Source organism: Piliocolobus tephrosceles, chromosome 1 (assembly GCF_002776525.5).
Source record: "Piliocolobus tephrosceles isolate RC106 chromosome 1, ASM277652v3, whole genome shotgun sequence".
Taxonomy (NCBI): domain Eukaryota; kingdom Metazoa; phylum Chordata; class Mammalia; order Primates; family Cercopithecidae; genus Piliocolobus; species Piliocolobus tephrosceles.
In genome coordinates this window covers 74,454,815-74,477,256 of record NC_045434.1, presented here as the reverse complement: position 1 = coordinate 74,477,256, position 22,442 = coordinate 74,454,815, and the positions used below count along the sequence as shown (strand labels likewise).

General features: G+C 36.6%; 2 protein-coding genes across 3 annotated transcripts in view; one reads left to right on the top strand and one right to left on the bottom strand.

Moving 5' to 3' along the window:
- Nucleotides 1–17,424, bottom strand: part of SPATA17 (spermatogenesis associated 17) — a 225,563-nt gene extending 208,139 nt beyond the window's left edge. Inside the window, exon 1 of the mRNA XM_023203722.1 lies at nucleotides 17,357–17,424. Within this exon, the coding sequence (XP_023059490.1) occupies nucleotides 17,357–17,424 (68 nt within the window). The remainder of the gene's footprint in view (nucleotides 1–17,356) is intronic.
- Nucleotides 17,425–17,700: 276 nt separating this feature from the next.
- The window catches only part of GPATCH2 (G-patch domain containing 2), a 201,011-nt gene continuing 196,269 nt past the window's right edge, over nucleotides 17,701–22,442 (top strand). For both annotated transcript variants that reach the window (XM_023203723.2, XM_023203724.3), the window contains exon 1: nucleotides 17,701–17,887. In XM_023203723.2, coding sequence (XP_023059491.1) covers nucleotides 17,832–17,887 — 56 coding nt within the window. In that variant the 5' untranslated portion in view covers nucleotides 17,701–17,831. The remainder of the gene's footprint in view (nucleotides 17,888–22,442) is intronic.

Sequence of the window (22,442 nt, the reverse complement as noted above, 5' to 3'; positions counted from 1 at the left end):
TAATTCTAAAGCAAGTCAACCTGTTAAACTTGATTTTTAATTTCTTCCAAAATGATAATTATAAATTCAAATGTCATTTTAAATAACATTAAAATATAAATAAATAAGGCATTTCAAAAATCATGAGCTATGTTTTGAAAATTAACCTTTCTCTGAGAAGCCATGTGCTTTCAACAGCTTTGTTTTTTTTATTTTGATAATCACCAATTTTACAACTAATTAATTTGCCAGTAATTTTTATTAGGGAGTAAGAAAGAAATGTGTTATTTTGACATTATTTTAAAAACATAATCATTTGAATTTACTGTTTAAATGCTACTACACATGTATCATGCAAGACTAAAATGCTCACATATTTCACTCATTCATCAGTTAAATGAGTTTCCTCTAAGTTAAATGAATCCATCACAAATGTTCCATTAACAGCTGGAATTCTCAGAAAGTTAGGCACGGGGAGGGCCATAGGGCTTATACAGAGATAAGAAATTCAAGTCAGTGATCCAGATGTGAGACATGTACAATATTGGGAGAATTCACATAAATCAGTAAGATTACATAAGGTGTAGATTAAGTGTAAAATAAACTGTAAAAACCACACAAGAGAATATATAAATAGTTGCATTACCTGATAATGAACAAAAGGCACAGTGATAAGATTACTATATGATGCAACAAAATCTGCTGGAAATAATTAAGAGTATAAGACCACTCTAGACAATTAGGAACAGAAGAAAGGAAAGATTCCTTATTGTTGTATATTTGTACTGCATGTAACAAATTACAGAAGAGGTTTGAGTAAGGCACACCCAGTGACTCATTCCTGTAATCCCAGCACTCTGAGAGGCCCAGGTGGGTGGATCATCTGAGGTCAGGAATTCAAGACTAGCCTGGCCAATGTGGTGAAACTCCGTTTCTACTAAAAATACAAACATTAGTCAAGTGTGGTAGCGGGTGCCTGTAATCCCAGCTACTCGGGAGGTTGAGGCAGAAGAATCGCTTGAACCCAGGAGGCGGAGGTTGCAGTGAGCTGAGATAGTGCCATTGCACTCCAGCCTGGGTGACAGAGGGAGAATCCATCTCAAAATACAAATTTTTTTTTTTTTTAAAAGAGGCTTGACTAAAGTGTATTCTGGCATCCTATTATTGTTCTCCATGTGGGAAGGAGAACGAACAGCTTAAAGTCCTTTCCTCCAGAGGACTTTCCCTGACTTCCCAGACTACAATTAGGCCTTTCCATGTTACACTCTCATAGCTCTTCATAATATGTACCACAATCATATTTAAAAATTATTTAACGATGGTCTCTTCCACTAAACTTGAAATCATCAAAGGCAGTAATCTTGTCTATTTTGTCTTATACGGTATTCCCCATGGCCTCAGGAGAGATAATTGGTGTATACTTCTAACACTCAACCTTTGTCTTACCAAAAATGCTACCTGAGGGAGAAACATGCCTGTTGGCATTTTCCATCCCAGTGAGAAATGCTACTCACAGGCTTCCCTCACTAGATCTACTCCCAACATTGAAACCTCTCCCTACTTTAGGATGACAGAGCTGCTGAGAGCCCATGAGTGCCCCTATCCTCCTAGTAACTTAAACGCGGGGTGATGATGGGAAAAAGGCAGACATGAAAGGAGCTGTTGAGAGAAATAGAAGGAAATAAATATGTTTTACTAAATAAAACCTTATGTGTCAGGCACTGTTCCTAACATTTTACATACCAGTGAATTAACTCATACATAATCCTTTCAACACCTCTATGAAGAAGAGAATTATTATCCCTATTTGACAGAAGAAGATACCACTGTGGAGAAAGCATAGTAATATGCCCAAGGTCACATCTTTAGTAAGTGTCACAGCTGGCATTTAATCCTTGGTAGTCCTTCTCTAGAGGCTGGGTTTTTGTTTGTTTTTATTTATTTATTTATTTATTTATTTATTTATTTGAGATGAAGTCTCGCTCTGCTGCCCAGGCTGGAGTGCAGTGGTGTTATCTCGGCTCACTGCAACCTCCGCCTCCCAGGTTCAAGCGATTCTTCTGCCTCAGTCTCCGAATAGCTGGGACTACAGGCACACGCCACCATGCCCGGTTAATTTTTGTATTTTCAGTAGAGACGGGGTTTCCCCATATTGGCCAGGCTGGTCTCAAACTCCTGACCTTGTGATCCACCCGCCTTGGCCTCCCAAAGTGCTAGGATTACAGGAGTGAGCCACCGCGCCCAGCTCAGAGGCTGGATTTTTAACCATCACTGCTTCTAAAGTGGAAGAGAGCAAGAAATGAAAAGAGGAGAAGAAAGGGAAAGTAAAATGGAAGAAAAGGAAAATGCAAAAAATATTCATGTAATCAATTTCTAAATGCAGTATTGAGACTTTGTGGGAAAAGGTAGCACCGATCTCCCTAAAACAATAAAATAAACTGAGAGACTAAGAATATGAAATGATACCAACATCTAGAGCAACACCCCAAAATTTCAAACTGTGCCAAGTGTTAGTGATAAGAGCTCATATATATTGCTGCTAAGAAACAGTTTGACCTTTGAACATATACAGAATAATTTTATTTACATAAGTAAAAACCACACAAAACTTTAGGAATGTTCATTAAGGATGTATACACATGTAGTAAAATTATAAGGAGAATGATAAAACACAAATTTCAAGACAGAAATGAAGGATGGGGGAAATGAGGAGATTAATAGGTGAAGCCAAGGCAAAAGGCCTTGTTTTTCAGAGTTTTACGCATAATATTAAGGAATTCTAGACTCGAGTATCAAAATTTTGACCATGGAAACACATATCCCCGAAGTCTGACAATCTCTGTAAAGATTTACAGTAAAAGATACTAAATAACAACAATTAAAGAAAAAAAGAAAAAAAACAAGGTCCAATCATAAGAAGCAAGTATAGCATGCAGTGTCATAGAAGTTAATGGGAAGGCATCAAGATGGGAGATCACGATTAAGCAATGTTAAATACTGTGCAGAAGTCCTGAAAAACAAGGTCGTTATTCAACTGGTTGCAGGGTTAGAAGAAATTTTTCATTTTTCTTTTAAAATCTTATCCTCACTAATAACAAGATGGGATAGTGGAACAAAGACACTGTCATTAATGGCTGACATGGAAAAGATAAAACAACACAATGTCCAGTAGAGCAGGCAACTCGAAGATAGAGTGTGGAAAAAATAAGAATAATTTCATTCAATAAGGCTAATGTGCAATAAAATTCGTGATAATAGAATACAACTGTTTCTTATGGTTACTTAAACCTTTTACCATTAATATTTAACACAACTATACTAGATTTGTTTTTCATCTTCTTCATGTAGTCCATTTAAATTACTGAAAACATGTGTTTCTCCTTTCCCACCAACAATTGAAAAATATGAATAAGGCACATAGATACATCTAATACTTCTTTTGAAGTTACTGTATTAGTTATTAATGTATTAGTGTGAACTCACTCTTTATTTATAATTGTCATTAGAAACGCAGAAGAGAAGCAATCAAATTAACTGTTTCGGGTTTACGTTTTTTAATTTCTCGTGGTGGCACCAGTCAAGTGGAAAATTAAATAATTTACTTTTGGGATATTAATAATGTGTATATACACAAGCACATATTATATTAATAAGAACTATACATTGCAATTAAAAGGAAGGAGGCACTAAAAATTAACTAGTAGTTAATTTACTACTGAACTTTAATGTATGTACTAAAATTTGACTTCTATACATGTTTCTCTGTTGCCCGTTTTTTAACTGCTTAAAAACAAAATTTACAGATGCTGGGTTACCACTGGGATGCTGAATACTCATACAATATGTCATGAACTACTAGACATTTTATGTTTAAAATGAAAAATGTGAGTAACACTTTATTTTAATGGTATATTAATTAGTTCCAAATTACAATGAAAATCCTATAGCAGTGAATAAAATATGACACCTACATGAATTTGAAATAAATTTATTATGATCAGTATTATCACAATGAATACTAAATGAATTAATAATGATGAAAGACCAAAAGTATTACCAGTAATGTAATAAAACATCAAGAAATAACTGGAAGTTTCAAGTCACTTCATCATCAACTAGAAATAAGTACTATAACCCTGGATAACACTATATTCATGTATATCATTAGTGGCCAGAAATTAACTGACAATAAGTAGAAAAGGAAAAAAAAACAATGTGTAGTTAAATATCTTTCCAGTAATATGCAAAAAATATGCATTTTACACATCAACAGACTGTGCTAAGTCTGACCCATGTATATTACCTATGAATAAATACTAGATTAAAAACTCAATACTCTGTATTTTTCATTATCATATAACTTATAACTATTTTGGACAGTAGGAATAAAATTCCATTATTAGCTGCCCTGTGCTGTCAGATATGTTGATGTGTAAAATGATTATTGGTTTGCATATAATTTCACTACTAGGTCTTAAGGATTTCATGCTCATTAAAGGCAGAAACTACAGTACACTTAATCTATATTTTGTGTTCTGGTTATCACCCATGTGCTTAGTAACAGATGACTGATGATGAGAAATAGGACTATATTTTAGAACTAGAATCTATGTTTCATATTTCATTAATAGTCTTCAACATTATTATTATTTCACAGCTCAAGGAATAATGGATTGCAAATGCATTAGTATTAGATCATATACCCAGAGTTACCATAGTTGGTCGAATGTTAAATACTGTGCAGAAGTCATGGAAAACAAGGTAATTATAATTTAGAACTAGAACCTATAATATTAATGCATTCAAAAATATTTTGTTTCCTAGCCAGGTGTGGTGGCTCACACCTGTAATCCTAGTACTTTGGGGGCCGAGGTGGGCAGATCACCTGAGGTCAGGAGTTCAAGACCAGCCTGGCCAACATGGTGAAACCCCATCTCTACAAAAATTCAAAAATTAGCCAGACATGATGGTGGTTGCCTATAATCCCAGTTACTTGGGAGGCTGAGGCAGGAGAATTGCTTGAACCTGGGAAGCAGAGTTTGCAGTGAGCCGAGGTTGTGCCATTGCACTCCAGCCTGGGCAACAGAGGCAACAGAGTGAGACTCCAGCTCAAAAAAAAAAAAAAAAATATATATATATATATATATATATATATAGTTTCTTTATCTTCCTCTTTCTCCTCACTTCTCTTTACCTCATTTCCTGAACAATTAAGTCTCAAAGGCCTTGGAAATGGGCAGGAAAAGTAGGGTACTGTGCTACAAAGGGTGTGGGAGGATGAAGGCACAGTGGCTCAGCTTGAGGTGTCAGAGCCTGTGTGGGGTAAGGTGAGCATCCACAAGTGGGGGCTGCCTGGGGTAAGATGTCATAGTCTGAGTTTAGCAAGGACAGTGTGTTCCATGGAGAGGAGGCCTGGCTTTGGGGTGTAGAGGGAAGATGAAAAAAGAATCTGCACATGAAGGTAGCCAGCATAGAGAATCAGAGCCCAAGAGTGATGACGAAAACATCCAAGTTGGTGGGGAGGTGATGGTTCAGCATGTGGAGATAGAGCCCCCACTGGGTCTAAGAGAAGAGGCAGTTGTGGTGACAACAGTTTGGTTACATACAGAGGAACTGATCAGATAAGTAAATATTCTAAAGATAATGGGAGCCACGTTTCTCTCTGTCAGAAAAGGTAAGAGAAAAAAACTAGAATAAACGTGTTGTGCTGAATCTGAAATAGAGTAGTCAATGTGAACTCATGAATTTTAATATATATGTTCATCAATAGATAGAGAAATAAGTATAGATGTAAAATGTGTATAGATGAGTACAAACACACACTCCTTTGTTCTTTCCACTGAGAGGGCCAGAGAGCAGCAATATAACAGCAAAGTGCATCCACTGAAAGAAACAAAGGCTCTTTGGAGAAATGGATGGTCCTAGGGGTTGGCAGGAAAAGTATAAGATAAGCCTCTGTTATTCATCTGTGTTCACACTGCTACAAAGATACTACCCGAGACTGGGTAAGTAAATAAATAAACTTCCTTATCAGTAAAGGAGATTTCATTGACTCACGGGTCTGCATGGCTGGGAGCCCTCAGAAAACTAACAATCATGGTGGAAGAGGAAGCACGCATGTCTTACATGGCAGCAGGTGAGAGACAGCATGCAAAACAGAAACTGTCAGACATTTATTAAACCATCAGATCTGGTGAGGACTCACTCACTTTCACAAGAACAGCATGGGGGAAACCACCCCCATGATCCAATCTCCTTCCACTAGATCCGCCCCTCCTCACATAAGGATTAGGGGGATTTCAACTCGAGATGAGATCTGGTGGGGACACAGAGCCAAACCATATCAGCCTGCAACATTTTGTGTGTCAAGAAAAAGCAAGGAATCAAGAAAGCATTAGAACAATGAGGACACAGAAGGAAGACTGAAGTGGCTCTCACTAGCCAAATCTGGGACAATATTAGCATGCCTATAAATAAGAGTGACAGATTTTACCCCACTGAATAAAATAGGAAACTATGTGTCTATACTTGTATAAATAAATAAACAAATACATTTTAAGTTTGATGAGGAACAGGATACATACATAGTTTCAAATGATCTGCTTTTAAAAAATAATTATTAATTACAAAGGAAAAAAGAATATTCCAGTAGAGAAGCCTAGCAGGCAACAGCTTTATCAAGTGATCTAAACGAATATTGTCAGTCATGGGACAAATTAAAATCATGTAGTATCTGGTAGGATGCATTGAGAAGATCACAGTATCACTTCTGTGATAGTCCTGCCAGGGTTGCATAACCTGAATCTAATCAAGGGGAAAAAATCAGACAAACCTAATTGAGGGAAATTATAAAAAATAACGGATTTGCAATCTTCAGAAGTGTCAAGGTCACGAATATCAAAGACAAAACTGAGAAAATGTACCATATTAAAGATAACTAAAGAGACAAGACAAACAGGATCCTTTTGCTACAAAGAACATTATTGGAGCAATTTGGCAAAGCTTGAATGGAGTCTGAAGATTAGATGGTAGAAATGTGCCAATGTTAATTTCTTGATTTTGATGGTTGAATTGTGATTATATAGAGAATATCCTTGTGTGTAAAGAATTTGGGGCACAATGGGACATCAGGTTGCAACTTACTTTCATATGATTCAGGAAAAAATACCCTTGTATTATACTTGTTATTTTTCTGTAAATTTGAGATTGTTTCAATAAATGTATATATGTATGTGTATGCATCTAATAAATTTTACATTTCAGATACTGTGTTTTTAATCTCTAAACATTTAATTTACTTCTTTTTAATGTTCCATTTAACTCCTAATTATCTTCATATTTTACTTCTAAGTCCTTAAGCATATTTTAAATAGCTATTTAAAAATCCTTGTCTGATAATTATGTCACCTTTGTTTATTTGGGTCTGTATCTATTGATTGATGTTTTTTCCCTCTTGATTGTGGGTCACAGTTTGCTACATTTTTATCCTACTACTAATTTACGAATAGATGCTGGACACCATGAATGTTAAACTATTGAGAGTTTGAATTTTGTTCAGAGATTGCCTCCAAGAAGAAAGCTACGGTAATTGTCTTGCTAATCTCATTTGCTTATCTTTCTCCTTGTGATCAAATCCTGCATTGCCTACTGTATCAATACCTAAAAATGTTCATATATTTTGTTGAGTATTCTAGTCCTTCATGGTCGGAGGACAAGTTTTACACCACTTAAATCTTCCACGGCCACTTGTTTTCTATGTTTAATTTTGTTTTCAAAACAAAATTTTTGTCCTAGGAAAACTTTCTACTATTTATTTATTGTTGATTTCACAAATAAGTTCCTGATTAACCAATGCTCAATACAAAATGTTAAACAATATAGAAAAACATAGAGAAAAAAGATTCTATTTCAACCTCCCTTTCTTTCAATTTTTAAAATTTAACCACTACTAGCAACTTATTACGTGTAATTCCAGATCTATCTAATTCCAGTTTTGTATCTCTATGTATTTTCACATTTGTTTTACATAAAAAACACTAAATGTATTATGTATTTTCTATAATCTGGGCTTTTCTTAAACCTTATTTTGTCTCAGAGATTTTGAACATGTCATTATGTATAAAATGTTTCACTCTTTAAAACGGCTATTTATTTTCCCTCATATGCTTGTCTTTATTTAGTCAGAGTAGTTGCAAATAGATGCAAGTTATTTACAGTTTTTATTTTTATTTTTTGCCTATTAGGAATAATGCTTTAATGAATGCCCTTGTACATAATCCTGTATATAAAATACTCTTGTACACAACTTTTGTATACACGAGAGCATTTTTATGAGGCCAATAGAAAAAGTGACAGTTCTGACTCAAATGACATGCATTTTGATGCTATTAAAAATGGTATTGCTGAAGTCTTAAATTATAATTGCTCATTGCTGTTATGTAAAGACTACTGCATATCGCCCTTGCATCCTGCGAACTTGTTAAGTTCATGTATTACTTCTAAATCTTCTTTTTGTATGTGGTATAGAGTTTTTTACACATATAATTATGCTGTCAGTAAATAAAGACAATTTTACTTCTTTCTTTGCAATTTCTATGCCTTTTACTTATCATTCAACATTTAAAACTAGTAAGAAAAGGATGGACTATTTAATAGCAGGTGTTGAGACAACTGTATTCTATAGAAAAAGTTAGGCCTCTGTCTCATACAATACATGCACATAAACACAACTGCACATAGACTGAAGGAAAAATATAACAAAACTTTTTAAATATTATAAATAAATATAATCTTAGGCTGGGAAAGACTGTTCCAAGAACAACCAAGATTGCTAAAGCCAGATGAATAAATTTACTAATTTGACTGCAAAAGCATAAAAGAAAACTGATAGAATGGTTGATGGCCACGGCAAGAATCTGAAATATTATTATGATATTGGTTTTTAGATTGGGTGATGCGTGAGAAGGTGAAGAAGATGCACAGGTCATTGAAAGACCATACGTGTGGGCTGGAAGAGTAGTGAAAAAGTTGATATTAGAAACTGGAAAAAGAACCTCTATTATGTGAGAGTGGGACAATTATTATAGTAAGACTATTGCCTATGATCACTTGGAAGACTGAAAATGTACAATGAACTTTTGAACTTGCCTAAGGAGATATCTAGAAAGGACGTTAAAGTACCAATAGGATTCTTCTAGCTTAGTTTGTTTTACTTCTTCTAGATTAATTTATCTTAATTAAATATAAGGCAAATCACAGTAACATAATGCTTATTTAATTTTTAATTAAATGAAAATTATTGTAGAATTGCTCATTGTTGTTTCTATTATTTCTTTTGCTCTTCTTTCTCTATCTTGAGATCTTTGTTCCAATTTAATTTTCACTTGATTACGGCGAGTACTTTCTTGAGTACATTTCATCAGGTAGGGTACATAGATGACGTAACTGTGAATCTTTACGTGTCTGAAAATGTCTTTCTTTCACCCCCATCCCCAAATGAATCTTTGATAGAATTCTTATCTATGGTCTTGAATAATTAGTAATTATTGTTTTTCTGGCTTTTGGGTTCCCATGTTGAGCAGAAAGGGCATTCATTTCCTTGGCAAATAACTATTTTTATTTTCTGTCTAGAATAGAATCCTATGAGATTATTTTTCCTGTATTCTTGGAAGTTTACCAGATAAAATCTAAGAAGTAGGTGTTAAAGGAAATACTATATAGGACTCAGAGAATCCTTTCTATTCTAAGCCATACTTTTTTTTCAGTTTAGGAGTTTTCTTCTAGAGTATTTCTTTATTATTTTTCTATCTCTACCCCAATCCCAGTCAGAATTCTGCAGTGACTATTATTCACATAACAAGTCCTCTGGGTATGTCCTCCATATTATTAATCTTATTATTCATGATTTCTATTCACATGTGTTTATAGATATTTCCTTTATTTGCTTTCCTAACATATTTATATTTCAGTAGTGACTATTCTAGTTTTTAATTCATCTATTACATTTTTAAATGGAAAATTGTTATTTTTAAAAATTGGTTACAGTAACTTTTTTCCTCTAGTTTTATCTCTCTAAAAGTTCTCATTACATTTTTATTGAAGTTTGTATCTATTTCATCCATTAGTTCTAACTCCACAGTAGCCATCTGTTCTGGTTTCTTAGCTTAATCTCCTTCCTCCAAACTAACATTTCCTTAAATGTCTTATGAAGCTTATCTGCCTATTTAATAGATATTCAGCTGTTGATACCTACGCAGGGCTTTCTGCTCAGGTTACTTGGGCAGTGATAAAGTGATAGACAGTACAAGGTACTTTCAATTTTCTTTTTCCCCATCAATGAGCCAGCAGTGAACATGTTGGCAAACAGGGATCTGTCTTTCAGGGAATGATAAATATTCAGATTTAGTGTGCAGTTTTGTTTTGCTTTTGAATTAAATGGAACCATCTCTATTGTATTCCAGCAGCACATCTAATGTTGGCTGTTGGTTTTAGAAACATATTCTTTATTATTAAAACATTTTTATTTCTTTTGTAAACATGTTTTAAAACATTGAAGAACTTTATCTGACTGAAGTTTGGACAGGTATATACCTATGGAAAATTACTGAGTTGTACACTTCACACAGTTTATATACTGTATTTAATGTATATAATACAGCAATAAAAAGCTTTACATTTTTAATGAAAAAAAGAAAAATATTTATGAATAGCTGTAAAATTTTTCAACTACCTTTTTGATATTCACTGAGTCGATCATAATGTATTTTATACTTTGCCCTTCTGTTGCGATTTCCTATTATAATTATGAATTTATTGGGTGTTTACTAATATACCAGATGGTCATTTAACCTTTTTAGTTAACGTATCAATAGGGGTTATTATCCCTGTTACGGATGAGAAAACTAAAATCTAAAGAGTTTAAGTAAGGTAAGAATATAAGTATAAAAGTTTACATTTAAACCTAAAGTAACACAGAGTTAGGATTTGAACTGTTGCACTTTGGCAAAAATCTTCCTTGTATATTTGGAAGAAGCTTTGCTAAGTTTTACTAGTCAGAATTGAGTACACCTGTAAGAAAAATTTCAGTAATTAATTAGAATCAGGGGAAGGGACTCACATCTATTCAACTAAGCTGCTATTTATTTAGGCTAATAGGACTAAGCGGATCGTCCAAATTCAAGGACACTGAACAAAATTATTAGACTAAGAATACAGTGAGGAACCACAGTCAATTTACTGTGTCAGAGTCAGAAACAAATTTATTACATTTATAGGAATCATATACCCTGAAATCAGGCCAATTTAAGGAACATTATACCTTAGGTTGATACAGGGTAATGAAGTACGTGCAAATCACCAGTCTTGTACCACAGAGTAATGTAGCCCCGTTTTCTTTTTCTCAACCTGATCTTGGAAAGACAGGATAGGCCTTATGTATTTGATGAACTTACTTCCCTGCAGAGACTTAATAATCTAAAGATCCCCCTCTCCCAGGAATAAATGTGGAATGAAATGGATCAAATGTCACTAGATCTTTGATCTTCTTTATCTTTGGCAAGTAATATAGATTGTCTAAATCTCACATTCCTTCATCGTAAACCAGGAATAAGAAAAATAACCTCATAAGATTATTGTAAACATCAAATAAAATAATGTTTGGGAAGGAAGTGCTCAGCATGTAGTAGATATTCGATAACATTTATTTCTCTTTCTATTTCTTTTTGTCTATCCCCATGCACTCCTCAAACCCCCTTTCATATATTAAGAGATGTGGACATTTGACAGTTGGTCTACATAGCATGTCTCTACAGAACTTCTTGCCCTCTTCCTCAGCCACAGCTTTCTCTGTATTCTCCAACATACTTTTCCCTTCAGCTAAGCCAATTAGAAAAGATTTTACATATATCTGGCTGATTTCTGCTTACATATTGTTAGAAAACGTATGTGTTTAAAAATTTTTTAAGTGTTATTTACTTTTTTCATTGACACAAGCAGATTTGATTTAAATTTTGTTAAGCAAAAACTGGCCCCAAAAAGTTAAAAGATGGAAGTGGAGGAAGAAAGTAGAAATGCGAAAAACAAAAGCAAAATGCTTTATCCAACTTAAAAACAAGTCAAAGGGGCTGGTCCCCGTGGCTCACGCCTGTAATCCCAGCACTTTGGGATGCCGAGGTGGGCAGATGGCTTGAGCCCAGGAGTTCAAGACCAGCCTAGCCAACATGGTGAAAACCCATCTTCACTAAAAATGCTAAAAAGAAAAAAAAATTAGCTGGGTGTGGTAGCAGGTGCCTGTAATCCCCCCTACTCAGGAATCTGAAGCAGGAGAATCTCTTGAACCTAGGAGGCAGAGGTGCAGTGAGCAGAGATCACGCAACTGCACTCCAGCCTGGGCGACAGAGCGAGACCCTGTCTAAAAATGACAATAATAATAATAAGTCAAAGGTTACCTTCTTATTTATTGTTTTTATAGACAGAAGTCACATCATGTCACTCCTCTGCTGAAAACACCATTTTTTTTTTTTTTTTTTTGAGACAGAGTCTCGTTCTGTCGCCAGGCTGGAGTACAGTGGCACGATCTCGGCTCACAGCAATCTCCATCTCTAGAGTTCAAGTAATTCTCCTGCCTCAGCCTCCCAATTAGCTGGGATTACAGGCACCTGCCACCACATGCAGCTACTTTTTGTATTTTTAGTAGAGATGGGGTTTCACCATGTTGGCCAGGCTGGTCTCGAATTCCTGACCTCGTGATCTGTCCACCTTGACCTCCCAAAGTGCTGGGATTACAAGCCTGAGCCACTGCACCTGGCCTCAAGTCTATTCTTTTTAAAGCTTGCAACTTGGAGACTTCATCTGTAAGATAAAATGATAAAACCTAGGTCTCTCCAATCCCTTATCATAACCCAGACATTCCTCATTTCTTTCTACTGATAATAACTGACTCAATTACTTGCCAATCAGAATTTGAGTCTTGCTCTGTTGCCCAGGCTGGATTGCAATGGTGTGACCTTGGCTCACTGCAATCTCTGCCTCCTGGGTTCAAGTGATTCTCCTGCCTCAGCCTCCCGAGTAGCTGGGATTACAGGGGTGCACCACCACCCCCGGCTAATTTTTGTATTTTTAGTAGAGACAGGGTTTTGCCATGTTGGCCAGGCTGGTCTGGAACTCCTGACCTCAAGTGATCCACCCACCTCAGCCTCCCAAAGTGCTGGGATTATAGGCGTGAGCCACCACGCCCAGCCAGAAAATTTTTAAATCTACCTAAGACCTAAGAGGCCCCCGCATTGTGGAATCAATATAAACCTCACATGTATTGATTGATGTATTATGTCTCCATAAAATGCATAAAAGCAAGCTGTACCCGGACTGTCTTAGGTACATGACATCAGGACTTCCTGAGGCTGTGTCATGGGTGCATCTTTAACCTTGGCAAAATAAACTTTCTAAATTGACTGAAGCCTGTCTCAGATACTTTGGGTTCACCCACACTATAGAAACACAGTGGAAGAGGAACATTTTACCTTATTCCTATTAGATTAGATGAAATTTAAATAAGAATATGGCGAAAATGAACAATATGATCAATAAACATATACTGAACTCTTCTCTCCACACAGTGCAGTATAGTGTGTAGTATAAATGACCAATAAGTCACAAAGAAAAGCTCATAGTTCAGAAGAACAGAAATGAAGCTAAGAATTACCAGAGAAATTTAAAACAACAACAACAACAACAACAAGGCCAATACTCTGTCAAGTGACAATGGAACTGCCACTGCAAAACTATAATGAGACAGTGAAAGAGAGCTCACCGAACCAACTCCATCTTGCTTCTAACCTCCAGGCTCTCCTCGTTCATCCCTGGATATAGGCTGAACTAGCTTTGCTAGGAACTTAGTTTATAGTTAAAAACAAAGATGATAACAGGCCTTTCCCAAGGCAAATCCCCTTCTTGCCTGGGGACTAGACTGCCTTTGTAGGAATAACAAATTAGTTAAAAGATTAGAAACCCCGTCTCTACTAAAAAATACAAAAAACTAGCCGGGCGAGGTGGCGGGCGTCTGTAGTCCCAGCTACTCCAGAGGCTGAGGCAGGAGAATGGCGGGAACCTGGGAGGCGGAGCTTGCAGTGAGCTGAGATCCGGCCACTGTACTCCAGCCCGGGCAACAGAGCAAGACTCCGTCTCAAAAAAAAAAAAAGATTAGAAATTATGGTTTGGGAGTCACACAGCTGGAGGTTACAAGATTCTGACCCTCCCTAAATTGCTCCTTGGGATAACATCAGTATTGGAAAATCTAAGATCCGTGCTAGAGATATTTGGCAGATGCTGCATTTGATGGATCAGCTGGCACCACCCAGACTGATAAACTGGCTCATTGATAAACTGGCTCTGACCCTGTGGCCCCCACCCCGGAACTGACTCAATGAAAGAAGATAGGTTCCACCCTCTATGATTTCATCTCCAACCCAACCAATCAGCACTCCTGACTCACTGGCCTCACCCTAACCCACCAAATTATCCTTAAAAACTGATTCCGTAATGCTCAGGGAGACAGATTTGAGTAACAGTAAAACTCTGGTCTCCCGTACAACTGGTGCTGTGTGAATTATTCTTTCTCTATTGCAATTCCCGTCTTGATAAATTGGCTCTGTCTAGGCAACAGGCAAGGTGAACCCATTGGGCAGTTACAACAATGGCCTACTATCTTTTGCTCACCTTATGTCCAGGACAAAATATTCAGCCTCTTTGATGGACCAGACCAAAACATAAACACACACCAAACATTCCCTGTGGGAGCAACTTTCCAGAGTATTACGTCAGTCGGGCAACCCACGCTCCTCCTACTCTTTGTAGTTCAAAATCTCCTCCTGTATTTGCTGCTTACTTCTTGGAGTTCAAGATCCTTTCTCTTTGTTAGGCAGAGGAGCTTCTCTTTTCCACATTGGACTTCCAGGCCTTGCAGATTCAGATACTAACCTAACCACTTAGGAATATATTTTCTCAACAAAGTCATCTTTCAATTTAAGCATTATTCTGATGCTAGCCATTAGGAAGAAGCATTTTTGTCCCTACCTTGTTACCAAAACAGAAGACATCAAAAGAAACCAAGGAGACTTTAAATTGTTTCCCACAACTCTGTTCCCTACATGTTAATGGATTTGGGACAGTATACTCAAGCCATTTGGACCTCTGGATCTTGGTGCTTGTTGCAATTTAATTAAATCAGCTTAATGGGAAGAAAATTTTGTTTAGTGATAGGAACAGCATAGGTTTTAGAGTTAGATTAGTTGGCTCTGATAATTCATAATTGACCACAAGCCATCCATCTGCCTTGGCCTCCCGACGTGCTGGGATTACAGGCCTGAGTCTCTATTCCTGGCCAATTATTTGTGTTTGCTTGGCACTTCATCAGGCTTTTCTAGGACACTGTTCTATAGCTCTAAAAGTATAGATTATCTAATAAATAGATAATTTATACATTCACTTGTAACACTGTGATAACCAAATGAAAGATCGTATGAAGCAGTTCCTAGTACAATCCCTCATAAATGCAGTCCTCAAAAAATACTGGTTGTTTCCCTTCCTGTCTATGTTACCCTATTGTTGTTGTTATTATTTATTTATTTCTTTATTTGAGACAGAGTCTTGCTCTGTCACCCAGGCTGGAGTGCGTGGTGCCATCTCGGCTCACTACAACTTCTGCCTCCTGGGTTCAACGGATTCTCTTGACTCAGCTTCCAGAGTAGCTGGGACTATAGGCATGTGCCACCATGCCTGGCTAATTTCTGTATTTTTAGTAGAGACAGGGTTTTGTCATGTTGGCCAGGCTGGTCTCGAACTCCTGCCCTCTAGCGATCCATCCACCTCAGCCTCCCAAAGTGTTGGGATTATAGGCATGAGCCACCAAGCCCAGCTAGTATTGTAATTACTTTTAAAAAGCCTATATTCCATACTAGGATGTCAACATCATGATGGATGGGGCTTATTTCATTTATACATGTCATAAATACAGCATCTGCCACATACTCTAAATAAATAGATAATTTCTATGTTTAGCTATTGTTAGTATGTTTACTTAAACCAGGGCTAGTGATTTATTGAAAGATTCATTAATGTGAGTCTTCAACAATTATTGTGTTACTATTATTTGTATGGAGCTATCATAGACATTGCAGACAAAAATACTAGTGAGCAAAATAAGAGACACTGTCTCTACTACTAGTTTAAGAGGGGAGATAGATATTATCTCATAAAAGAATGTAAAATTGAATTGTGATCAGTGCTGTAAGAGAGGTACGTTGTGAAATAATGATGTGGTAGTTGAGATAAACGTTAGAATAAAAACAGCTCAGCAAGACCCTATCTCATTGACACATTTTCCATTGGTCTGTCATATCACTGTATTCCATAATAGTCTAATTCATTTTGCAGTTTCTCTTAAGTTACAAAAACTCCTGTGGCAATGCTTCTTTAAAATGAAACTCTTCCTAGGCAAGAAGTTTGGGTGTAGGGAAATAAAGAAGACTGCTAGTGGTTTTCTTGCCCGTTGTCTATTAATTACTATATTGGTACTAGTTACTGTGTCAGAATGGTTTTGACACTTTCATTTTATTTTTATTTTATTTTATTTTATTTTGAGACAGGGTCTTAATTTGTCAACCAGGCTGGAGTGCAGTGGTACAATGTGAGGTCACTGCAACCTCCGCTTCCCAGGTTCAAGCGATTCTCCTGCCTCAGCTTCCCAACTAGCTGGGATGACAGGCATGAGCCACAGTGCCTGGCTAATTTATATATTTTTAGTAGAGACGGGGGTTCCACCATGTTGGCCTGGTTGGTCTCGAACTCCCGGCCTCAGGTGATTCGCCCGCCTCGGCCTCCCAAAGTGTTAGGAGTACAGGCGTGAGCAACCACGCCCGGCCGATACGTTCATTTCAGAAAGGCAAATGAGTTATAGAACAATTGGGTTCAGCGATGTTTGTAAAATAATGGAGGCTCAAATCCCTAGGTAGATGGGAAACAGTCTGAGCTCACTGGGCTAGTGAGCCAGGGTGACCCCCAGTCAGGTATTGAATCTTGAACCCGGAGAACAAAGGTTTCATAAAATTGCAGAGTGGTGATGTCGAAGAAAAAAAGCACTTTACAATTTTATCTATGCTGGGATTTTTTCTAAATCATCTCACACCGAGTATCTATGGCCCCTCTCTATTTAGAATTTCGTTGTATGGTAACAGAAACTCCCGATTCTGTTTGCAGCCCATTAAGGCAGGAATTGGGTACTACTTAATGAATCAGGGAAATCGTTAATTGGAAACTCCCGCTGAGGAACAACTGGTATAATGTCACGCCTGCCCTTTACGCGATCTTTCTCTTTCTGACTTACCTGTTTCTAAAGTAGTACTGATTTCCTACAGTCGACGACCTAGCTTGCAGCCGGGCTAATGTGGCCATGGTCTTTTGGCCTTGGGTTTACAACTGGTGTTACTATCGGTCTCCATGGTAACTGGGCTAAACCATAGCTCATTCCCGGGGTCCGACTTTTTGTTCACTCCTCTTTTCTCTCAAGCTACTTCCACTTTAAGAGTACTAAAAAGAGAATTAAGAAATTTCTGTGTAGCACAAAAAGTTTAATTTATTTGTCTCTGTCTCTATTGCGAGTAGGAAGAGGGGATTATAGGAACGGAAAACAGTAGACGCGGAGAACTAATGGTTGCTCCGGGCATCCGGTTTCCGCCTCCTGTCGGCTTCCGGAAGCTCATCTCAAAATGCTGAACTGCTGTTTGGAAGTCGCGGGTGCTGTAGTAGTTGGAGTCTGTACACGGGCCTGAGCCTCGAGGCCAGGCTCCTGGGTGTCGTTAATGTTCGGGGCCGCCGGGCGCCAACCGATCGGAGCTCCAGCAGCCGGGAACAGCTGGTGAGGCTGGCGGCCCTGGGGAGGGGGAGGTCAGGGAAGGGTGTGATTGCCCGAGGCCGCTCTGCTGGACCTGGAATGGAGGCGGGAGAGAGCTGTGATGGATGATCTGAAGACATCTAGGCCTTACTCTCACTCATTCCTGGGATGCACGCAGTTTGAGGGAGCTCTTGGGTGTGTGCCAAAGATTTGTTAAAGAATACAGTAAATGTTTGCTGATTGCTTGTTTAACAATATTTTAGAAGTCAAGCTTCCTGTACTCCGGGAGCAATTTATCTCCTCATTCATTGTTGACAACACTAGGGACAGGAAGAATCTATCTTAATCTGGGCCTTATTCCCCACTCCTCTTTCAATATTTACCAGATTATATCAAATATTTTGGAAGATAAATTCCAGAAATGTAGAATTATGGAAGTTCAATAGTGGAAAACACATCACCCTCTCACCCCCTTTTTTAGAGAGAGGGGATAACCTACCTGTTTCCACCCTCTTGAACATTCTATTCAAGTTCAAGGGAGATGTATATGGGCACTTCCCAAGAACATATAACTGTCAGGATTAAGTTTGGGGCTTGACTATGTCTGTGGTATCATGTCACCAATGCCACGTTAGAATAATACATTGCTTTGACTTTTCAAAGTATTTCCATAAATTAATACACTTTATCCTATGACAGTCCTGTGATAGCAGAATATCACAAGCACAGAATATTCAAGTGCCGTGTCCAAAGTTGCCGTGTACATTTTAATCCTAGAGCTAGAATCCTGTTTTGGGATTTCTAGTTGAACACTGTAATATCTGTCGTATTTTTCTCCCAAGCCCTTTTCCTCCGAACGTAACACAAGACAACCAGTGATACAAACAAGCAATTTCCCATTGAAAATTCTCTCAAACATAAAGTTTTGACCAACAAGTGAAAGAAATGTGGCTGAACGGTGCATGTTCATTCCTAGATTCTGCAAAAATTAGAACAGAAGGAATTTTAGTAGTCTGTGATCTGAAAGAATTACTTTTACATCATCTATCACTGAAAAGTTAAAAGAATACCTTATCCAAAATATTTTTAGTTGGGTGACATCATCCTGTAGTTAATTTTATAGTTAATATAGATTTGATTATACTATTAGTAAATTATTACATTTTCCAGGGAGAAAAGCAGGGAGCACTTTTTAAATGAACCAGTTTTTAATGGTATAATTAGCATAGAATGGAATGAACAATTCTTACATGCTTAATTTTACTAGTTTTGGCATTGTATATACTTAAGTAAACACTACACAAAACAAGATAATGGATTTGTGCATCACCCCACAGTTCCCTCTCAAGGATACCTGTCTTAATGTTTCACCATTCATTATCTTGGTGAAGTCAGGGAGACAAAATATCCTATGTAGATTGGTCTGCTCTTCCTAGGGTGCTATCGATTTGTAGGATAGGTGACTACATCAGAATATGATTGATTCTCTCAGCTTCTTCTGCCTTCCAAATCATGGTTAGGTACTGAGAGAAACCTCCTTCAATTCTCTTTTAAAGGCTCTCTTGTCATACAACTCACCATTTCTTATGGCACCATAGTATAATAGAGTGGTAGCACTTAGTATTTTTTAATGAAATTCTAAAGTCATTCCTGTTTTGTCAGAATGAACATGTTCCAGAAAACTGGATCTTTATTTTCTGGTCTATCTGTACGACCATCCAGTCATTCCAGATTTCTTAATGGAATTTTCTTTTTCATTAATTGAACAGATATTTACTATATAACATATATGTTTGATCCCAGTAGTAAATTCCAGTCCCACTGGGAATACTGCTATTAAGCAGTTAACTAGGTGCCAGGTTTTACAAATACGTGTCATCTCATGTAAATCTTTTGAGGTAGGTGTATCATTCTTTGCATTTTAGATAACGTGACACAGAAGCAAAGATGGTTCAAGTAACTGGCCTAAGTATCATATTTGCAAGATGATTCCAGTATACCCCCCCAAAATTCTTAACCACTTTTATATGTTGCCTGTGTGTCTGAATGAGATAAAATATCTCAAGGAATATATAACCTAGCAGTTAGATACTCAAATTTGTTACCCAGTCTGGATTTTCTGGCTTATTTAGCTCCCATCTTGACTTTTTCAACTTCTCCAATGTGGAGGTTGCTCTTTCAATTTTTAGGCACCAAATGGGTAAATGTAGATAATTTATTTATTCAACTATGGTATTCTATTTTTTTTTTAACTTTGTTATGTGGCTTTGCTTAAAAAAACAAAGCCATTAAAATAAACTATATTGACTCTGGACTTTTGTTTCTGTATTTCATCAAAATACCTATTTGGTATTTTGATTGTATTGAAATCTGGAAAACTGCATAGTAAAATGTGTGCATTTTTTTGAATTACTTGTTTTTTGGAGTTTGTTTGTCTTGAACTTTGTTGCGTACCAGCAGGTTTGAGTCAGGTTTTTGTTTCAACAATTAAGAATCAAAGCAATAAACAGTATGATTTTGTTCAAGTAATACATTCAATTTGGTATAGCTTCTTAGCATCCATATTTACGTCAAGCTGGAAGCCTTTACATTGCCTTTGATAATTTTTCCTTAACTTCACATTTACTTAGCTAAAAACCTAGAGTGTCTGACTTGTTAATGTAGCAGAAAATTTGGGATATGGATTGTCTAAAAGTTTTAGTCATTATGTTTTTCTTTTGTTATTTGATCAGTCATTTAGTCATTCATTGGTTTGCTCGTCTGGCAGATTATTTTTTAAAATCTGTTATGTGTCAAGCAGTATGCTACTTGTAATTAATATTCAATTGTCTTTATTCTCATTCCTGTTATAGGAATTCAGGTTATATGTTCAGTAAATTTTTATTGAACAGTTACCATATATTAACATAACCATTAAATAAGTCTCATTTCCTACCTACTGTTTGCCTTATACATTTGAATATATGCCTATTGACAAGAGCTAGAATGAATTACTTATTAGATGCTAAATTTTTTGTTTTGTTTTAAACTGACTTTATTTCATATAGGCAGCATTTTTAATAGTTTACCTTTTGAAAGTAATTAAAGTGTAAGGAAAAGTTTGAATGACTCATGAAGTCATCTTCAGATTTAAATAATAAATGAACTTGCCTTATTAAATCACTAATTTGGAAACTAGGGTTAGACTTTTTTTTTTTCTTAAAGCCATTCATGGTTTGATTTTGAGCAAGCCATGGTAAAGAGGAAAGAAAACTTCCTGAAAGTTCCTATGGTAACAAAGGTGACAAAGTAGAAGCTGCCAGGAGCACCTGTGAGTGAATACAAGTCAGTGGAGCTTTTGCTTCCTTTCCACTTTTAACTGGGAAGGATTATTTAATCTTTTTAAGTTTACATATGTATATTTTTAAGGTGGAAATAAGTCAGATACACGGCATTAATTTTTTGGGATTTAAAATTTTCTTTTAGCTTCATAGAGTCTTCAAGGAGTCCATGAACTTATTGAAATTGTATGCAGCAAGTTATATATGTCTGCTATCCTTCCTTTTCCCAACATTCAGAATGCTTCATGACTCAGAAAGATGGAAGGCCTTTAACTGTAATACCCTCAAGATTCCCAGTATGGTTATACCTTAAAAGCAGAATAATTTGGGATCTTTTAGTGACCAGTTTCTCTTATTTGTGGGTAGAGGTCGTGAAAACATGAAATAACTTCTGTTGAACATTAAGTACCCACTCATCCTCAGAAAAATCTTTTCAAGGTAGAAATTATGCTGATTTCTATGATGAATAAACAGATCAGAAGATAGGTAATTTGTCCCAAGTCCTATAGCTAATGAATATAACTGGAATTAGCTTCCAAATTCGTAGCCTTGATTTCTAACCTCATGTTCTCTGTAGTTTTCTCCCAGCCTTTTTTTTTTTCCCCCAGAGAATGGTGTTTCCTATTTATTGCCTAATATTAATGTAAAGTTGTAATTAATCATTTACATGTTTCAGAGTAAGATAATTCTTCCCTACCCCACCCTACCTTTTTCAAAAAGACAGAAGAAGTTTACTTTTGATTAATAATTTAAATAGGTAAGTCAAGGAATTTCTAAACTAGCGTTAAGTGTCAACATTTTGTGTTAGGGTTATTGATAATTTCCTAAGATAATGCCCACCCACTCCCCCACATATATATAAAAGGAGAAAATTGAAGACATAGTCTTTTAATAGATTTCTAGGTTGAGATAAGGACTTATTTGATGAATAATATTCCCTTTGAGGAGGGAAATATGTAAATTCCCATAAGCAGCAGAAATCTGAAGATAATTCTTATGGATAATATGGTGTGAAATTAGTCATAAAGTCATTAGTCATTTAGCCTTGATGTGGCATCTTGAAGGCTCACCATTTGCATGTTTAGTCACTCATTTTCATAGTCTGCACTATTATGCATTAATTTTAATCTGCTTGGTTCAGCTGTTTGCTGCATACTTTTAGGACTAGCCAACCTTTTATAAAAGCTAACGTGATAATGGAGGCATGTAAGTCCAAGACCGTCTTTGTCTTAAGTTTGTGAGTAGTTTATAACATTCAG